We start from the raw sequence: 19917 nt of genomic DNA, 5'->3' as shown, positions 1-19917 counted from the left end.
AATGTTTAAAAATGGATAAATATTACTTTTGTCTGGTCACAGATTTAGAGGGAAAAAACAATACTTACAAAGGAAGTTTTGTTTTTAGACACTGTTGAAACCTCTCTCTTCTTTCTTCCTAAAAAGAAAAAAACACCTCAAAAATCCAACAGAAAAAGAAAGAGGACCCAACTGTGGTGGTTGCAGTGAAGCCAAACTGAACGTATTTATAAGTGACCATGCGAGATGTACATTGTGTTTGTGTTCAGTCTGTGCCTCCCATTCCCACCTCTGAAAAGTATATACTTTCTAGCATCAGTGAAGCAAAAGGTGGTTTACAAATAAAGCCTTTTTGACTTCACAGTAAAAAATGCATTTCTATATGTGCATATAATATATATGGAAATATGTATTTTTATCAGCTGCAGCTCTTAGTTCTTTTATACTCTTTTATTGCATAACTTTCTTCATCAGTAAATTAATACTCATTATAAAGGCATCTTCATGTTTTGTCAGAAGTACAGCATTGCCGTCTGCGTAATGTTATGTGTAAGCTACAAGAAAAAGACTACTACAAGGTTGTTGAATCTGCAAGTGAAACACATCTTAACCTGGCTTGTGTCCCAAGCCCCGTTTTGCTGCTTGTGTATGTGTATTTCCATTTACACTATATATGTTTGAATATATGAAGTTAGGTATGTGTGCATATGAGTCTATACACACATCTAAGTGAAGGATTATGTGTTTTGACACTGTGGTTTGACCAGAAAATTGAGTTATAACTCAACTCAGCTGTTGAATTACATAGCATACAGGGAACTGGGAAGCATGGTGGAAAGACAAGACCACAGTGGAAGGGAATGGTGGTTGCGTATAAGTAGTGAGATGCATAACAATTGGAATGCTTAGCCATTTGGTATCCTAACAAAATGCTATTTGTAAAACAAAAAATACAGAAAATTAATTGTGTGAAATATTATTAAGACTGAAGCAATGGAAATCAGACGAAAAATTGAAACACAAAGAGGCGCAGGTAAACAAGCTTTCTAGAATATCTGTTATTTTCAGTGACCGGGACCAAGCCACTGGCAATGGAAAGCATGATTTAGTGTCAGAATTCGAATAAATCATGTTTTCATTTGGTTGGTGGTACAGTTTCTCATACTAAATGAGGGACTTTGCCAGTGGTGATTTGTTAATCCCATTCGGAATTCTGTACAGCAAACGTGCGCTGTACAACAGTGTAGAAATACTGGAACTGCCCAGTAAGCGACAGGACTATGTGTAAGAAATTATACAGTTTCTGTAGTTATCTCCCAGTCAAGGGAAGGCATTAACGATGTATGGCCAGGAGACAGCAAAACCTAGAACTTGCTACATTTAAGTGTTCTGGTTGCAGTTAGGTATTTGCAGATTGTTCACATAATTAGAGCTGTGTAGCTACTTTGCTAAGCAGTAAACTTTTCAACAAATTAGTAAATACTAGCTTAGTGTTTTTGAGTTTGTTTCAAGTTCCCATATTTAGACTTAAAACCCAAAATTATCTTCTTCCACAAACATTTGTAGACAGGATTGAAAAGCCAAATGAATGATATTATTAGAGAACGTTTTCATTAAAATATTTGTATAAGTGGATAAAGCTCATTCTCGCAAAATTCTCTTTTCAGTGTAAATCTCAAAGAGTATTAAGTAGAGGTATTAAAATTGTATGAAACATGGCTTCCTGCTGTGTTGGTTGGAAAGAACCAACCATCATTTTAAAAATCAAAATGTATCCACCATTGCTGATCTCTGAGCAGGGTGAGGCCCATCTAGTGCTTATTGAAGCAATACATAAAAACTTGTAAGAAAATGATCTACAATGGAAGCAGAGTGACACTGTTACTTTCATGATAGTTTCCAGTCCGTGGACAGCTTAAAAGCCCAGTAGTATTGAATGTTAATACCTGTTACCTGTTCACGTGTTTTGTGTTACCTTGTACCATAAAAGTCCTTGTCAGAGTAATGAATGATTTAGAAAAATTGGAAAACGGTTGAGGCTTCAGAGGTTTCATTCAATGTATTTTTGTGGCATAGCAAAAGAAAAATGTTCAATGTTTTTATAGGAATACTGTGTGTAAAAAGTATTTCTTCAGATACATGATTCTGAAAGCCCTTTGTGAGAGTCGAGTTCTCCAGGATGTCTCAAATGAAAAGGAAGAAATCTAGGACTGATGCTGGATCTTAGTAGGATACTAGGACATTAGGGTTTTTCCTTGCAGTGCGTACTTGAACTTGCCACTGCAAAAGCGGCGTTGGTCAGTAGCCCTAGGTTTTGGTTCCTGATTCTTAAAAGGACGCGTGGTAGCTACTGATGCATTTACCTGCTAGAGCTGTCTTAATCTGCGGGAAACCCCATATGTACCATTAGTCTCTGGTCCATTGATTCCACTTCACCCTTTCAGTACAGAATCACTGACATTATCAGTCTTTCAGTATCACTGACACCAAAGGCATAAAAAAAGACTTATTTAAAAAAAACCCCAAAAAGTGTTTGAGTGCTTTTATGCTAAAAGAAATTAAAATTTTAGTTCTTTTTACCTGTGTTTTGCCTCTTAGATTTTTAAGAATCCTTTCCCTGCAGCTAGAAAGCTTAGAAGTGAATCTGTGATAGGTCTCCTTCTAACGCAAGTTGCTATCCTCTTGCAGTCATGTGATGGCTTTTCTGGTGGCTGTCACTGTTACCCAAAGATAACACTCAGGTGTCTTTTGTTTTTTAGAGGCATTCTCAGAAGGCCTTACTTTGCAGTGTGAGGTTGTAATTAAATTCCTCAAAGTCAAGAAATTGACCTGCCATTTTGAGGTTAACAAAAAATAATTCCAGGCTCATGTGTGTCAGTAGGAGTTACAGGTAACGGATCTTGAAAAACAGCTGATAGATGTTCTTAATTTATCAGGACAATTTACAGAATGGGTTTTCAAATGCACCTTTGCAGTGGTGGTGACAGTAAGAATTCTCAGCTACAAAGCGTTGAACTGCTTAGGAAATGTACCTGGTTTTACTGTGGTGTGACTTACAGCTGTGGAATCTTTAATCTAGATTCAAAAGGTGCTCTTTAAAAGTGTGATTGTGCAGAGACAGAATGGTGGAACTTGTAGCAAGTACATGTGACACATAAGAATGTTAGTGTGTAATGATCCACATCTACTTACTGATTGCATTTGTTTCCCACAGTTTTTCAGTACACATTGTTGCATGACCACTGGCGTGAGATATGCACGTATAATAAAGGTGGATTTTTGTCTCTTTTTCAGAGGGTTCGCAGAGTTCAGTTTCAGCTTCTAATGAGATCCAGCAGAACCAGCCCCAGGCACTACACTATGCACTAGCCAACGCTCAGCAGGTTCAGATCCACCAAATAGGAGAAGATGGACAAGTCCAAGTAGTATGTACTCAACTTTTTCTAAACTAGTCAATTTAAACAGTTGAGATTATTGCAAACTTTGCTTCAGTTGAAATTATTTTTTTTCTTTATAAAGAATGACCTGTCATCACTTCTTAAGCGTGATTTTCAGGAAATAGACATTGAAGGCTTTTGAGAAAGATTTTAGAGTTATTTGGCAACAATCCGCATGCAGGATTTGCTTACACAATTGTTGCAAATCAGTGCATGTTCATTCCTTTGTATAGAATTCACTAGTATCTACCTGGCTGTTTGTGTGTGCTTGCTGTAATAGTGATATTAGACCTACTAAGCATATGATTTACACTTCAGAAGTAGTTCTAGCTATTGTTTTCAAAACAAGAATACATTTATTTATTTTCATTTGAAGAAACACCATTCTCAGGCATTTTTTAACATCTGTTAGCTGAATCCTTTACATGTGTCTTCATTTAGATACATGTATATAAGTAGAAGTTATAAATATTGACATTTTTTAAGCCTGAGACTCCTACTATAACTCAGGCCATGATTATTTTTATATATGATTTTAGTGTACTCTGACAAAAGCTCACTTTGGCTTTAGTTCCTTTGTGCCACAGATAGACTACAAGGATTGTTTTAAATTCAAATTTAAAGAAACAAAGTAGAAAAAAACCCTGAAATATTGGATTGTGTGGCATTTCTGACATGTGGCATTTCAAAACAGTGAATTATATCTGCATACTTGTTTTGTGGTAGAAACCTGAGAATTTAATGTGTGAAATCTGTCTGTCATTAGTTTTCAAAAACCTCAGGCTTTGCCGTTTACAGTGTTTATGCATGGTTTTATAATAACACAGTGATGGCATTAGTGTTTTGAAGGTGCCCAGAAGTCTGAGTAGGGGCCAGTGCTCAGCTGGGCCAGGCAGTGCTGAAGCACAGAACAGAAATAAATGTGCACGGGCACGTCTGTACCTGTTCTGCATGATAATCACTGTAGCCCACTTTCCTTAGAGAACAGGCTGAAGAAACAGGTGGAAATGGGCAAACCAACAAGAACTCGTGAGCGATATTAGTCAACAATATAAATTATAGTACCTCGTGTCGGGCTGTTGGAAAGGTTTTAGTCAATGCCATTACAAAGAAGAACCTGAGGTAGGGTAATGAGGCATCTCTGGTAGGTCTTTATAGTACCCTCTCCCAAGGTAAGAGAGGTAGTTGTGCCCAATTGAATAATTCACACATAAAGAATGAAAACTTGTTATCAACACAGGGATACTAATGTCTGGCCATTTAGAGCTGCAGATAGCATGAAGTGGTGAAGTTGCTCAGAAACACGATGAGGGGAAAAAAGGGCCATGAAGGACAGATGCTTTTGGGATGTTATCAGAAAAGAAATGTCTGTAAGATGTGCTGAAGTGTGTCATGGAAAACAGGGGAACATTTCAAGGTGTGCGACAGTGTTGGAGGCAATGAACAGAGCTGTAAACATTGCTTAAAAGGAGGACTTAAATATTAGCCAGAATGCTTTTTGAAAGAGTGCATGGAAGTGGAAGGGATTTGAGATGGAAGTGATTAAGAAGAACTCCAGGCAGCAACTGTAAGGGTTGTGGAGAGGAAACTACAGCCGAGAGCAGTTCTTTTCTAAAGTACAGAAGGTTTCTTTTAAAGTAAGAGAAAAGAAAGAGTTGCAATGTGGTGTAAAGGATGCTAGGAACCAGATAGGATGGGAAAGTCCTTTGGTTTTCACAAACTTATCCTACTGTGTACCTGCATACCATAATGACTTCAGTGACTGATTGTTGAGAGTGATTGCTTAAAGGAACTAGATCTGCAATGCTTTGAGTTAGTTGGAAGAGGACTAAAGAGAAGTTCAATAAGTTAACTTGTAAACATTTTTTTACCTCCTCCTACCAATTGAGAGCATCCTCAGTGAAATAATGCTTTTGCTGCAGGAACTGGGTACAAAGGTTCTATTTCCTTTTGCCATAACTGCCCAGTATTATCATGTGAATATCTTTGTCTTTTGGTTTCCCTACGTATTCTAAAGAGTATGTCTTCTTAGCTGCTGTATAGATCTTTTTATGAGATTTAATTGATGACTGAAAATTATCTTTTAAGTCTTGAAATGGAAAGAATGAAAAATTATATGAAATACATCGATACAATAGACAAAACAGTTATGTTTATAGGTGTAAGTGATGAAAGGTTGCCTGATATTTAACCCTGTCAAATATCCTTTAAATTGAATGTGGAACCTGAGAAAAATGCATGATGATCCACACTCTAGGTTGAAACAGACAAAAATGATGTTGCTTTTTCAGTTCTAGAGAGTGATACACAGAGATCAGGCTGAAAGTCATTATTAAGGTAGTAGTTATTTATACTATATATGCTTAAAAAAGATCGGTATTGAGTTGAATTTGTGACCAACCCAGCAATGTATCTGCAAAAGATTAGTAAGCAGTTCTTTTTTGAGATTCTGCATGATACAAAGGTGCATAAAGTCACCTTCCCCCCCCCCCCTTTTGTCAGAAAGGATTGCTTATATTTAAAAATACTATAAATGGATCTTTTAAATTCACCATGCTTTTTCCTGGGAGTCCTGAGAGCCTAATGTTAAGGAGGGAAAGTGATTCTAATCTCAACATGGACTGGGCTGTGCTCTAATTTTATATACAGTCCTTATTGTCAGAGTGATAGTTTCACTATGGTTTTTTTCCCTATAAATAGACAGTTTCCTTCTAAAGGAAATGAAACTGTTTGAAATAGAGGGATCTGTGTTTCTTTGAAAATCACATGCAATTGTTCTTGTGTTATAAAATAAGAAGAGCCTTTGACAGAATTCCAAATGATTATCTTTAATCTCTGTCTCATGCAGGCATATTAAAATGAACACAAAACCTTATAAACCCCCAAGTAGGTTATTTAGAATCCAATCTCCCTTCAGGTAAACCACAGTATGAAGACTTCGCTGGGCTAGTCAGGATGCACAAGGGATTCCGTCCACTCTTATCCATGTTTTGATCAAATGGTAGACTTGGTACCATTCTGAAGTGGTGGGTATGGTCAGTCATACGAAATATTAAGGTTATTAAAATGGTCAGGGAAGATTTTCCACTAACATAAACCAGTGTAAATGCATTAAAGTTAATGACTTCATGCCAATTTATTGCAGCTAGAGAGATAGTCTTTAGCATAGTACTGTACTTCACCATAATGATGTGAATGTACAAAGATGTATGGATACTTACAGATACCTTTTAAAACCTCACTCTTATCGAGTAGTTAGTCATGGCATTTCTGTTCTAAGAACTGAATTTCTAAGGTCTTTACATGGGATTAATATTTCAGGCACAATGCTAATCTAACAAAGCAAGTTAGTTCCCTGCTTTGTGTATCAGTCAAAAATGCAGGTACTTTGTCTGTAGAGAAATGCACTGCATAAACGTTATTTATTACTATGCCTGTTTTATTTCCTTTTATGTGACAATGGGCCATTCTTTCTTCAAAGGCACTCTGCTTATACTTTGCATAAAAAAATGGGGAAATACGGCTGCCCTTTATTTTTTTAAAATATGTCTTTAATGTTTTTCATTGAATAAGCATTTTGCTTTTGTATGTTAAGCTGTATTGAATCCAAGGTAATAGCTTCTTCCTCTAGTTATGATTTCCTTCTGATGCTCCTTGGTGTTTTCTTTTGTTGCGGATCCCACAGGGCCATCTCCACATAGCCCAAGTTCCTCAAGGCGAGCAAGTCCAAATCACGCAGGACAGTGAGGTGAGCCAAAAGTTTGAGTGCTTGTGGAGCAGATGTTGGCCAGAACTTCAGGCCCCGATTCTGAAACTGTACCTCTGAAACCTGCTACAATACACTACAGAGACCAGCACCGATAGAAGTGAGAGCCTGTGGTGGAGCCAGGATGTGCTTTGAGGCAGTAAATGCAATATGCTATTTCTGTCTCTGTGTTCTGTCTTGTTTTCTTTGCCTTGACCAGCCAAGACAGCTCTGTGTGCATATTACACTGATGATTGTTGTATATGGCTAAGGGGCTGCGTTGGAAATTTAGTACTTGGAGTATTATAAGAAACCGGCTTAGGTTCCTGCACTGCCATTGAGAAATTAAATTATTTTAGTTAGAGTTATGAAGTAAATGTCTTCAGAATACTCAGTGTCTTTAATTGTGGGAACTGTTGGACAGGAATTTGAGAAACTTCCAAATGCTGTCTGTTCAAGTTACATTGCAGAATGAAGTGAACTTACCTTCATTACTGATCAAGCAATCTGGCACTGCAGTAGTTGCACTTCGTAAGTTTTTCCATAAAAATAGTACAGTAGAATGGAAATAGATCAATCCAGGACTGAACCCTCTAGTTTTGCCTTCCCTCCCCCCCCTTCCACTCAGGCAAAACAGCTTTTAAAGCCAGCTGAAGTTAGCTGAGTGAGAGTGCTTCAGTTATTTAAGAATGTGTAGAGACTGCTAAGGCTGCTGTCAGATCTCGTGTGTGCTTAGTTTGTTTACAGGAAGAAGCAATAGCAAAATAAGGTTAAATATAAATGCAGACACAATTTTGATCTGTATGATTTCCTTGTAGAGTTTTTTTACTCAATGTTAAACATATCTGCTTGTGGGTTAGTTTAATCCATTTCCAAAGTACCCTAAATCACATCTCACAAAGCCACTTTTGGTGTGGAGCAATACTATTAACACAGGGAGCTATTGTAGAATAAATATTATCATAAATATAATATAAATATTATAGTCAAAGGCAGTGTCCTTTGAAGAGCTTGTTAGACCTAGAGAGAAATAAAAAAAGATCAAAATGTTCTGGGTCTAACGCAATGCATAGCGTGCTGCAATAAAGCTGGAGCAGTTCTTGGGTAAAGAGCCACTGAAAAAAATATGATTCAGCAGATGCTGGGTGTAATTGATCCTGAGGTTCAGGCACAGCCCGGCATCCACTGACTTCATCCGAAGTTCCTGTATGTAAGACTTTTCAGAACTGCATTTGCCCCTGACAGAAGAAAACATCTGGTTTTAAATTTATTACAATGTACACAGCTTCAAATAAGAGGAAGTGCTGCCAGCAAGAGAAAGTGCAGAAAACATACAAATCAAAGAATTGGTATTTTTTTCTCAAAGAAGCGTGCTATTTCACTGCTGGTCTCTGTGATTGGAAAGCTGTTTGTTCTGAATCTAAGTGTACATTTTTGAAAAGACATCTCAGGACATATTCATAAAAGCTTCATTTTGTAAAGATGCTGCTTTCCTTTTAGACTTCAAAGCTACAGTTTCCTTTAAAATACTTTACAGTACTGAGATTTTTTTGTAATAAATGTAATTCCTGCCATAGAACTATGTTGGTCTTGGATATTGAGTTTTGATAAAGTAAAGAATTCTGTTAGCACAGCCTAACAGAAACAACAAACAGTAAATAGAAATCCATACATGTAAAAGTATTTTACTCCTAATTGGAGTTTATTAAAGGTTTGACTTAAAATTTGCAGTTTTATATAAGTAAGGAAAACTAAAAATCTTACCTCAATAACCATGCAAACAAACTTTGCATAAAATTACTGCACACTACATAGTAACTTTCAGAAAGCAAAACAGTGGTGCTGAAAAACCTTCCCTTTCAGTCTGTTTATCCTCTGTGGTTAAAGTTCTGACCATTGAATTGTGGCTGGATTGCCAAAATAACCCTCAGCAGAATTTCCTAAATTAATAGATTTCCTTAATATTGAATTGTTTAATAATGAGATGAGAAACAGGCCTTTTCCAAGACAGAGCAACTTCTTAAACTCCAAAGTTGTATTTATTGTCAATGCTCTTATTTTACAGGGAAACCTTCAGATACATCAAGTTCACGTGGGTCAAGATGGGCAGGTAGGAATGGAACTGAGTTTTAAGCAGCATTGTGCTTTTTTATTTAAAATTAATGTTGCAATTGGAATGCTCTCACATTATTTAGTAGCCGTTTTATAGAGCAAAATCTGTTCTGGTAGTTCTTTTTAAATAAACAACTTGGAAAATGATAAAAGTAAGCTAAGTATTTATCTGTGGACTCAAAGTATTTGACTGAGCTTCTTTCATTACTCCTGCAAGATACTTCATCCTTGTGTTTCAGACCTTCTTGTCTTTGGCCTCTTCACTCTGACATTTACTCACTGGATTGATAATATTGTGTACAGTGTGTTATTTTCTCTGTTATCAACTGTCGCTATGGCCAGATGTGGGCTACAGTCTATGCAAACCTAAGAACATTTATTGCCGAGGTTTAAGCAGCTATTTTTTCATTATATATCTGTCTTGGGAGAAACAGATCTTTCACATCTGCTTTTGTTCTTTTTGATAAGATGGCTTTATTAGGTACTTATGCATACATGAGGTAAGAAAAAGCAGCTTTTACTTTGAGTGATGAGTCAATAAGTGATAAAATTAACAGAATTTCCGTGTCAGGTGTCAACAAAATTGCTAACAGTTGATCTCCAACAAACTTTACTAGATGTTGAGCTATATTAAAATATCCGTAGCACAAAAATATCCCTCAAAGAAGCTTTGCAGCCAGGCCACTTGAATAAGTGGTATGAATATTTTTTGTCTCTGTTGAATGTTAATAAGTTGAGACATATGGCTGGAACGTGAATGCTTCCCTGAATTGAAAAGACTTGGATCATGAAGGGTCTTGAACCCAAAGGCCTTGAGAAGCTACCAGTATTCTGAACTTTTGACCATGTTCAGTATTTGTATTTAGCAAATAAAAATAAGAAAAATGCTTTAAGTGTTCTTTACTGAGACTTTATTCAGAAGTACTTTCACAGAAATGAGGCTAGGAAAGGTGATTTTCTGGAGACTTCTCAAAAAGTTTTTTTTTGCTGTACAAATTACATCTTCACAGACTAAGGTTGGGTAGCGCTACATCTCTCCAAGAGCAGCATATAGATTAAGTTGTATTTTTAATGTTTATAGCCTAGTACCAGTATTTTCCAATACCTATTCATAACAAGTATTCCACAAATTGTATCTCTCTTTCTGAAGCAGAACCAAAGAACATAGTTTAAAATGTTGTGAGTTCATGCTGCTTTTAAGGGAAATGCTTGGATGACTATTTTACTGAAACCTCCTATGTTAGGCAGGGAAAGGTGAGTCCTTTCATCCAACAGTAGCATTCAGCTGTTCTTGTCCTAAAATAGAAGTAGAAAACTGTGAAGTGTAGAGCAGTAAAAACCTTCCAGTCTCTGGATGCCCACAAGTGGAATCCTGCTGATCGTTGCATTAGTGCACGCAGAATAATGCTATGCTGGAGGAAAGATGTTCTCAAAGTATATCTGTATCTGTATACGTCTGTCTGTGCATGTGTATGGATATGGGATAGATGTTTGGTGAAGTGTGTGAGAGCACACACAAGATAGCGGAGAAAAGCAGGATTTAATTGACTTTTTGTTGTTGAAATCAACATCATCTTATCTACGTAAAGGCAGCTGTGCTGTTACATAGCACATCATATTTGGGACAGTCTTCATTCACTTTTAAGCAGCTGCACTTTTTGCATCCAGTTTTTTCTTTTTTAATGAGCTGTACTCTGGGCCCTGCTTTTAAACTTTCCTTGGAAAAAAGTGGTAAAATGCTGGCGTTTTTTAATTTGCTGTTTAACTGTTTTCCAGTGGACCAAAAATTAGGAGCAAGCAAATATTTAGGGGATTTTTATCTCCATTCTGCATTAGATATTAAAACCTTGATCAGCAGTTTAAGCCATGTGGGCTTGTTTTGCACTGGATGAGTAGAGCTCACATGATTCCTTGCAACAGCTCTGTGTGTGTGTGTGTTATGCGAGGGGGTAAAGGGGAGGAGGTCTGTGGCTCTACTGCCTTCTGCTCATCAGCTGATCTGTGTTAAGCAATCATTTTTTGAGCTATTAGCTCCTAAAAAACTGTGAAGGAAAATGAGTTAAACTGCACTGTGTTTGTGGTTTAAGAATGGAAGTTAAAACTAATATATTTTCCTTAGCACTTGTAGTGGGATAAGAGCACAAAAACCTGTCATACGATATGGTTCAGTGGTAACGTAGGTCGTAACAATCCAGTAGCTTGCAATCATCTGTACATGACCTGCGATCAAAGAGACTTCTGTAGTTTTCCCACCTGTCCATTACTTTTCAGGAGAGCAGCTTTTTCTTCCCTATTTTGAACTTTAATGCACTCTGCCAAGGGACACTGAAGAATATCGATAATAAGGAAAGTGAATAATGTGGCACTTTTGAGACTTCAGTTATTGAATCTTTGTAGCTGACTAATATATTCTTAGTAATGGTATTAGGCCTTAGCTTGACTGTTAAATATTCCCTTTGAAAATTCATCTCGTGCTGCTGTTTTCCATATGTTATTGTACGCTTTCCAGATGTTAGGTATTCTCTCTCCTCAGACGAGGTTTAGCGCTGCCACCTGATGCAGGCTTTCCTTCAGAATCACAAGTAAAAGGTTTACAAGAAGCTGGGGCTGCAAAGCATGGAGTTGTTAATTTCATATGAACTATAGCAAAAAATGGTGTGAGTCTTCTGTGAATTTTTGTCAGTAAAATATCCAGGATGATTGATATGGTTTAAGCCATGTAATATTAGTCATAAATAAGAGCTTACCTGCGTAATGCTGCCTGTTGTTGATTTTAACTCCTCTTTCCCCCCCTTCCCTCTTGAATTGCTTGTCCTGGTTGTTGCACCGAACTTAGATCTTGTTTTTCTGGCATCATTGTTCATGGAACGAATGAAATCATGCTAAAAAGAACGCTTTCTACCTACACGTGTGTTCTATTAACTGAAAGTTTCACATTTTGGTGCACGTTTAATAAAAATACCGAACTGCAAAAAATTATTAGACTACATATTAACAAACACTTGAAGTCTTGGGCCAGTGTGAATTTTTTTAGACTTTTAGACATTCTATACTTCTGAATTACCACAAATTTTTTAATTTGTCTCTTTTTTTCCTCTGATTACCTGCCCTCCTTTCTCCCTAACTCCATCCTTTTCTTCCTTTGAATTTCAATGTTCTGCATCCCTGGAGGTGTTCAGCGTGGCCTGCACAGGACATGCTGACACAGTGCCCATTGTTCAGAAATATATATGGGGTGTAAAGAGGTAGAACAGGACAATTCAGTAGTTTGACATTCCTTGATTTTAGACATTCCATTTTATACATCCTCAAGGCCAATGTTTCTCCAATTTAGAAATTAATTAAAATGACACCAGGCAAATGGTCTTCAACTAATAGCCTTAGTTCTTAAATTAAAAAGTTAATGCACTCTAAAATCTAAAATATGATCATATGTGTTCCTGGAGAGCTGACAATTTGTTCTGCTAAATGAACAAAAAATGGATAAAAGTTAGCAGCATTTGGTTTGCTGAGTGTCAGTATCAGTAGGTAAGCTAGAAGAAGCACGAAAATCCAGGATGAAGAGTGTGAATGAGAGATTCAGCAGAAAAAACCTAGCCAGTGTGAATTGCTTTTGTAATATCGGACTTCTTACTGTTTACACGTGAAATGAACACACAAATTTGCTTCTGCTGCATTGCTTTTTTTGAGAAACTTTGCGTCTTATATAGTTGTAGACACTGCGTCTTCCAGATAAGTCTGTAATCAAAGTGGTGCGGTGAGACCCTTACATAACTGTTGAGTTACATAGACAAAGAGAGCAAGGGCATCGCATTAATAACACATTTTTCTGCTGTTCAATGAAGTATTTGTATGGAGAAGTGATTGCATTATCTTTTCCTGAACTTTTACTCCGACCTTGCTGTGGGCTTTATGGCAGCTCTGAGGTCCTGGAGAGTTCAGATACAGGGCTGGGGAGGTAGCTCTCCAAGTAAGCTTTAGAAGAACATCCTCATGTGTGTAATAATCATATGAGAGTATAGGAATCCGTGATCAGAAAAGAGATTCTTGGAAAATTGCCGTAGTGGTGGAGGAAATACAGCAGAGTTCAGTGCTGCAAAGTAGCTGCTTGCTGCTGTTGGACCTGAAAGGTTAGAATATAGACGTGTATGAGAAACGGATCGATGAGAGTTTGTCTTTGATGCCCTCAGGAGGAGTATGAATCTGATGTCTCACTCAGGTCTGTTAAATACAGATGATCCACCCTGTAATACAGGAGGAATGTAGTGAGAAAGTGATGTGACTTCATCACCTGTGTTTGAAACATCTGTACTCCGCTACGGTCTGAAGTGAAGGGCAAGCTGTTCAATCGTAGAGGAATGGAAAAGGACAAGAAACAGTTCCAAATGTTCGGGAGGGGTGAGGGAGGGCTATTCTAATAATTCCACATAATATCCAGCAAATCTTATTTGGGACTGGATCAAACTGAAATGAAAATAGGTTTGTTTGTGAACAAAATTATTTACAAGCCTGTGGGACAGTCTTAAACGAACTCTTTTAACGGTTGGGGTTTGTACCTCTGTTTCCCTCCCTGATCATTACTGCGATACTCATACCTTGCTTTTCAGTGAGGGCACCACATTTTTTTTTAAGGTCCGATTTAATTCATAACTCAAGCGTGATTTTCAGTTATAGAAACAAAAATGTGTTGACAGATTAACTTTGCTTCTGCTCACTTTTATGTATTTTGCAGATGTCATTTTTATTGTGAAAGAGACTGCTTAAAATATTTTTTTAAATATGCATCTTAACTGCCTTTACTAAGCTGTTGGAATAGACACTGCAGTTTCTATCAATATTAGCAACTTTAATAATAATAGCAACAGTAATAGTAATAATAATAGGAGTAGCAGTAGTAATAATAATAATGATAAATCCAAAACAGAGGAAAGAACTATCTTACACGGGCCTTAAATTTCATATACTACATCTAATTAAAAAGTTCCAGATTTTAAAACACTAGAACTCTTTATTCGATTTCCGCAGTCAAGAATGAATACAACGTACGATTTCTTTTGCTGCCCATAACTTCTAAGCAGTAGAGGGCAGTAGTATTAAGATGATTGTCAGTTACTTTCTCGGTGAAAGCTTGGAAGAAGTGAAGAAATTTGAAGTGCAAGAAATGTGTTGCTCCGACATCAACCTTGTAAACTGTCGTACCGTGGGGACAGAGGCACATTCCCAGCGTGAGTCTTTCTGCATGCATTGCTGACATAGGGTCTGTGTGTGCACGCGTGTGTGCTTGTGGGCAGCTGAGAGCAAGGACGAAGACCTTAACTTCTGCGCCAGCTGCTGTAATACATTGAAAAGATTTTTTTTTTCTTGTTTCAGCACATCTGCTTTGAATAATATGCATGGAGAAACAAACAGGATTGTTAGAGGAAAAACAACAAAATTAAAACCCCAATATAGTACAGCTGGAACTTAAAAACTGCTCGCATGGTTTGGAAAAAAAAATAAATGATTATTTTTAGGTCATACTTCTTCAGGACTCGGTTCTACTAGTCTTGCAGGTCTTTATTTGCTCTATTTAGGAGCAAAAATAGAATAGTTTTGAAACAAAGTGTGCTTTATGTACATTTCACATAGAAGCACAATGTATTCATGGATAAAGTAAGATTGGTTAAAATACTGAAATCTGAGCATGTTAGTGATGAGATTTATCTTTTTTTGTTTGTTTTGCCTGACAGTATTCCTTTGTGCATGTGCACTTACTGATGTTGCGTTCCATAGAAGAGGTGTTCTGCACATAGACAGTTCCTCAAAGTATGTCATCAAACCCCTCACTATACTTTTTAGTTCATAAAACTTAGTTTGTTAGAGAAAGGAGTATTTTATCAAATCAAAGTTGAGAAATTTAATTTTAAAGCAGTTAAGTGTATTAGAACTTCCAAATGTGTATGGATTTAAAAAAAAAAAGCCTAGGGTCCCCACCTGCTACTTAGGTGGTCGGGAAGATACAAAATATTGCTAGGAAAATTAATATTATAAGAAAATATAATGATATAAATAACCTTAGTTACTCATACTTAATACCACAAATAAAGTAGCTGTAATAAGCTGGGTTAGGTGTAGTTAAACTGCTGAATTTAAAATGTGCTTGTAGAAAATTTTCACCTTCTTTGTAATTGTAAAGCAGAGTAAGATACTGTCCAGTGGGATTGTGCCTGATTTGCAGAGGTCCTCGCTGTCATCACTCTGTAGAAGATTCCTGAAACAAAGCTGTGCAAATTGTTTACTCCAGGTGATTATATAACAGAATTCTGCCTTAGTGTGGGGAGACCGTATTTGGGGAAAATGCAGTCCTTCACTGAGAGTCAACAATACACAGCCAAAAACCATGGAAGGGGAACTGCTACATAAGAGATGTCGATGGGAAAGCACATTATCTGTAGTTAAAGAATGCAGAACTAATTCTGATATTTAACTGAAAATGCCGTGTTTTTGTACTACATAGCATTTATCCACTTTCAGGGAAAATGATAAGTGATTTAGAAGCTCAGTGACAGTCAGCAGGCCATGCTCTGTAAATGAGTTTATGTTTTTGAGAAACACCTGCATTGCATATCCAGAGATTCTGTATTGTTTCGTTAAGAATTCAATTCTAATGCAGTTACGGTGTCAGGACCAGTTCTTTCCATGTGTGTGCCACTGACTTAGGGGACCCTTCTGCCTTTCAGCTGTTTAGGAGAGCCTGAAAGTGAATGCACTTTTTTATAACAATGAGAGTATGGACTGGCTCTTTGTGTCCAATCGTAGTTCTGTCCCTGTTAACTATGCAGAATTTCAGAGGTTTTGGATGACTGAGGTGACTAATCTGTATAGAAAGCTGTATTGGAAACTGAAAGCCACCAGGAGCAGAGAGTAGCTTCAGTTTTTATTCTTATTGTTTGAAGTTTCAAAATGTGTATAGTATTTTGTTTGTTTTCTTCAAAGAATGAAAAACTTGATTATTTTACTAGCATGTTTTTAATCTTGTGTTGCTTAACAAGTGATTAAGTTTTCATGTAAATGTAGTAGAGGGTGGTAAGAACACTTTATAGTGCTTTTCAGATAAATGTATCCAAATAGATTTTTCCTGTGGGAAAGGAAGGAAACAAGGAAGAAACAAACAAGCTTTACTAAGTTTATCAGGAGTGGAAAAAAGGAATCGCTGCTTTAGGGATAAAGCAAATATTAAGTCATTTTAATGTACTTAAGGTTTGATGTGTAGATATTGATATGTTGTAGTCTATCAAAGGTCATTAATTGTTGTTGTTAATCTTTAGTTCATCACCTGGTTTAAAATATGGACTTAGAAAATCATGGTCACGTGTTCTCTGTCTCCACTGACGTTTGCTGGTGCTCCTTGGGTCCATGGTACTCATTTGAGACTTACAAAGACATTTTTGTTTTGCCATCAGGTAAAGCATCTTTAGTACATAGATGCCATCAGTGCAAGCATCTTCAGTACATAGTGCTTCTTGAAAAATACTTAACAGTCTTTTGAATTCCTCATCAGCCACTTCATCATTGTTATTTGCTGGTGTTTGTTCTGCTTTTTTATGTGAATTCCTTCATCTTGGCTTGTGGGCAACTGTAATTGTGGTTCCTTTAATTCTGTTCTGATAGTGCTTTGTCTCATCCTGGTTCTTAGTATAGCACATTTGAGAGAATGTGAGAAAGCTTGCAGTTACCTTTCAGGTCAACTGTTGGGGTTTTTTTTTTCCCCATCTACTAATTATCGTTAATTACGATGCATGATAGCTACACAATGTCTTGGTTTGATTTGGGACCCAGCCTATCTTTGTCATCTTAAAAAGGAAAAAAAACCTCACAAACAGCTCTGCTGAAGGCAAAGTAAAGTTACCAGCAGCAAAAACTCCTATTAATGGCATTTATTTGTCACTTCAGCTTTTGGCAAAGTGTAAAAATAGAGAAATGGCTTCCTGTTAATTTCAAATTTGACCCTGCTTTCATGCTTCGCTTCAGTAACACAGGTGAAGATTTGTTCAGTAACAAACAGTAAGTTCCAGCAGATACTTGGCTGTAAGCACATAATATAAGATGTCTGTGTTTAAAACACAGCGATTTCCTAGCACTGCTCAAGATTTAGACATTATGTCACACAACTATTTTTGTCTTCTGTTCAGAAGTCCCAGTTCCCAATACTTTGTCTCTCTTTGTGACCTGCAGGGCCTGTTGCCTTTGTCACATCACAAACTGGCTTGTTTTTCTTTGGATTTCTGATCAAAAGTAGTAAAACATACAGAAAAAGTTAAAATCAGACATGAGTTTTTTTCCAGGTTATTTGTTTCCATTTGTAAAAATGTTCCGACTGATGGAAGGAATTAATCAAGATGATTTGTTAATCTCTTGTAGGTACTTTCTTTGATACAGTCTCTGAGCAACAGACTTGAGAGAGTGATCTGTGGTGGTTGTAAAGCAAGACTGTTTAATGAGGGTTTTGGAAAAGGATAATATTTTCTGTCATCTTTTTTATTTTTTCTCCTAAGAGGGTGGGTTGTTCCATTAAAATTCCATTCAAGCAGACTGGAGCATTTATAATGCTCCAAAGAATATGTTCTCTATTTTGGAGTATATTATGTTCTTTATTCACCCAAATCTTGTTTTAATATTGCTGTAAACTTAATAAGAGGAGATGAGATATGAAGTGATAATCTTTTAAATATAAGGAAAAATAATTTTCTCCACCGTCATAGAAGGCATAGGTCTAAGCTGTCTCTTATTAGAGATCTTGGTAATAAAAATCTCTGCTTGTAGAATAGCAGTCTCACAAAGCTATCTTGCTCTGCTAATCTAGAGAAATCATTTCTTTTTTGTTTTGTTTGTTTTTTTTAGTGCTCTTCATTTATGATTTTTCTCATCATGTGATATGAAGCCTCTTTATGCTGCAGATTTGCCGTTATCCCGTCACTGATCCACTTCGTATGCTCTAACAGTTCCACACTCAGTTATTTCAAATATTAGGGATGCCACTAGCATCGTGTGCATGTGTTCAGAAATCACTGTCCCACATTCCAAATCCAGGAAGGATTTTGGGAATGATTGGTACAATTGGCTTGTCAATGCCCATGATGGGTTGATAGTCGATACATTACAATGCTATAACCTTGGCTGGATATCAGCTGCTTGTTGCTGCTAGGAGACCCCGATGCTTGCTGAGCTGTTTGGCGTGGAGAGATCGTGTTTCATCCTTACACCAACACCAACAAAGTGTGTGTGTGCGTGCACATGTTGTCAGGTTACTAAATGGCAAGGATAGTGTTCAGGCCATTAACAGAATTAATCTTTCTGCTTTGTTAAGCGCAACAGTAAATCTTGATGACTTAAATCTGTTTCCAGATGCCCACACTGTCTGCCTAGGTTAAATGAGCAATGGGGTTTTGTGGTATTTCACAGTGGTGGTCATGATTTTGGCAATCTTTGACTAGTTTAAGTATGTGGAGGTGAGGAACGGCTTCCCTCTTTTGTCTCCTCTCGTTAAAACATTTGCTTTTTGCCAACTTTGGTCACAAAACCTATCCTTTTTAAAAATTAAACCACAGTGGCTCAATTGCAAATGAAGAGTGAGCTGATCTTTTTAGAAGAAAACCTCTGTGGTTTTCTTTTACACAGAGGTTTCAGCGTTTTGACAGAATCAGGTTAAACACAGAGAGATTTGACCAGTTGATTGACTTTTTTGTCTGTTGTTCCTGTATTTAATCCTTTCCATAGTTCAAATATATTTTTAGTCCAATTTTCCAGAATCCTTAAAATACTTCAAGCTATCTGAGCAAACATCTAGTAAATCATAGAAAGGTGGTCAAAGAGCGTAATTGTGTGATTTGTATGCTGGCTTGGAAAAACCAGTAGGATGCAATGTAGTTCAGTGTATTTTTTAGTAGTTAAAATGTGTTTCTATTTCAAGCACATACATTAAAAAAACCTACGAGATGACCACTTTGATGCTTATTTTAGGCATTGAAATCCCACATCAACAGCACAGTTTTCTGTTCTCATCTCAGATGCTTTTTTAATTAACTGAGATATAGCCACTTTATTCACAGTACATCTCCGTATTCTGTGAGTAACATTTGGAAAGTATGTTCGGAAAATCATCCGCTTTAGCTTGTCTTAGCCATTCCTTTAATGTTCTGTGAACAAAATTCTTCTTTGTGGAAGTACTTTAAATTATAAACTTGCTTCATTTTATTTGATCCAGTCTGCTGGGATTAATTGTTATATACTGCCTCCATCAATTATTCAGCTAGAGCTATCAGTTCCTGACTGCTCTGGAAGCGAAAAGCAGCACTGCTTTACACGCAGATATTCTTTTTCTTTGATGGAAACTTTGGGCTTCAACCAGGGCTGAGCTATGAATGAATCTGTTTTATAAATTGCTTAATTTTTGTACAACTATTTTTATTCCTGAAGTATGTCATTCCATGCTTCTGGAATGTTGCTAAGTATTTGTGTTAAATAGCAAGAATGTTACAGAGTTCACCAGGAGGAAATGTTGGAATTAGGTTATTTATCATGTTAGTGTGATTTTCCAGTTAACTGTTTTGTCAGAGGTGGCTTATAGCGACACTGAAAACGAGGTGTCTCAGTCCCACAGCGGTG

General features: G+C 36.9%; 1 protein-coding gene across 4 annotated transcripts in view; it reads left to right on the top strand.

Moving 5' to 3' along the window:
* The window catches only part of BANP (BTG3 associated nuclear protein), a 142203-nt gene that overhangs the window by 68603 nt on the left and 53683 nt on the right, over positions 1-19917 (top strand). For 3 of the 4 annotated variants that reach the window (XM_054078971.1, XM_054078974.1, XM_054078973.1), the window contains 3 exons: positions 3274-3404; positions 7093-7164; positions 9227-9271. In XM_054078971.1, coding sequence (XP_053934946.1) covers positions 3274-3404; positions 7093-7164; positions 9227-9271 — 248 coding nt within the window. The remainder of the gene's footprint in view (positions 1-3273; positions 3405-7092; positions 7165-9226; positions 9272-19917) is intronic. The other variant, XM_054078972.1, reaches the window with a different exon arrangement.

Source organism: Cuculus canorus, chromosome 13 (assembly GCF_017976375.1).
Source record: "Cuculus canorus isolate bCucCan1 chromosome 13, bCucCan1.pri, whole genome shotgun sequence".
NCBI lineage: Eukaryota > Metazoa > Chordata > Aves > Cuculiformes > Cuculidae > Cuculus > Cuculus canorus.
This window is presented reverse-complemented; position numbering and strand designations above follow the sequence as displayed.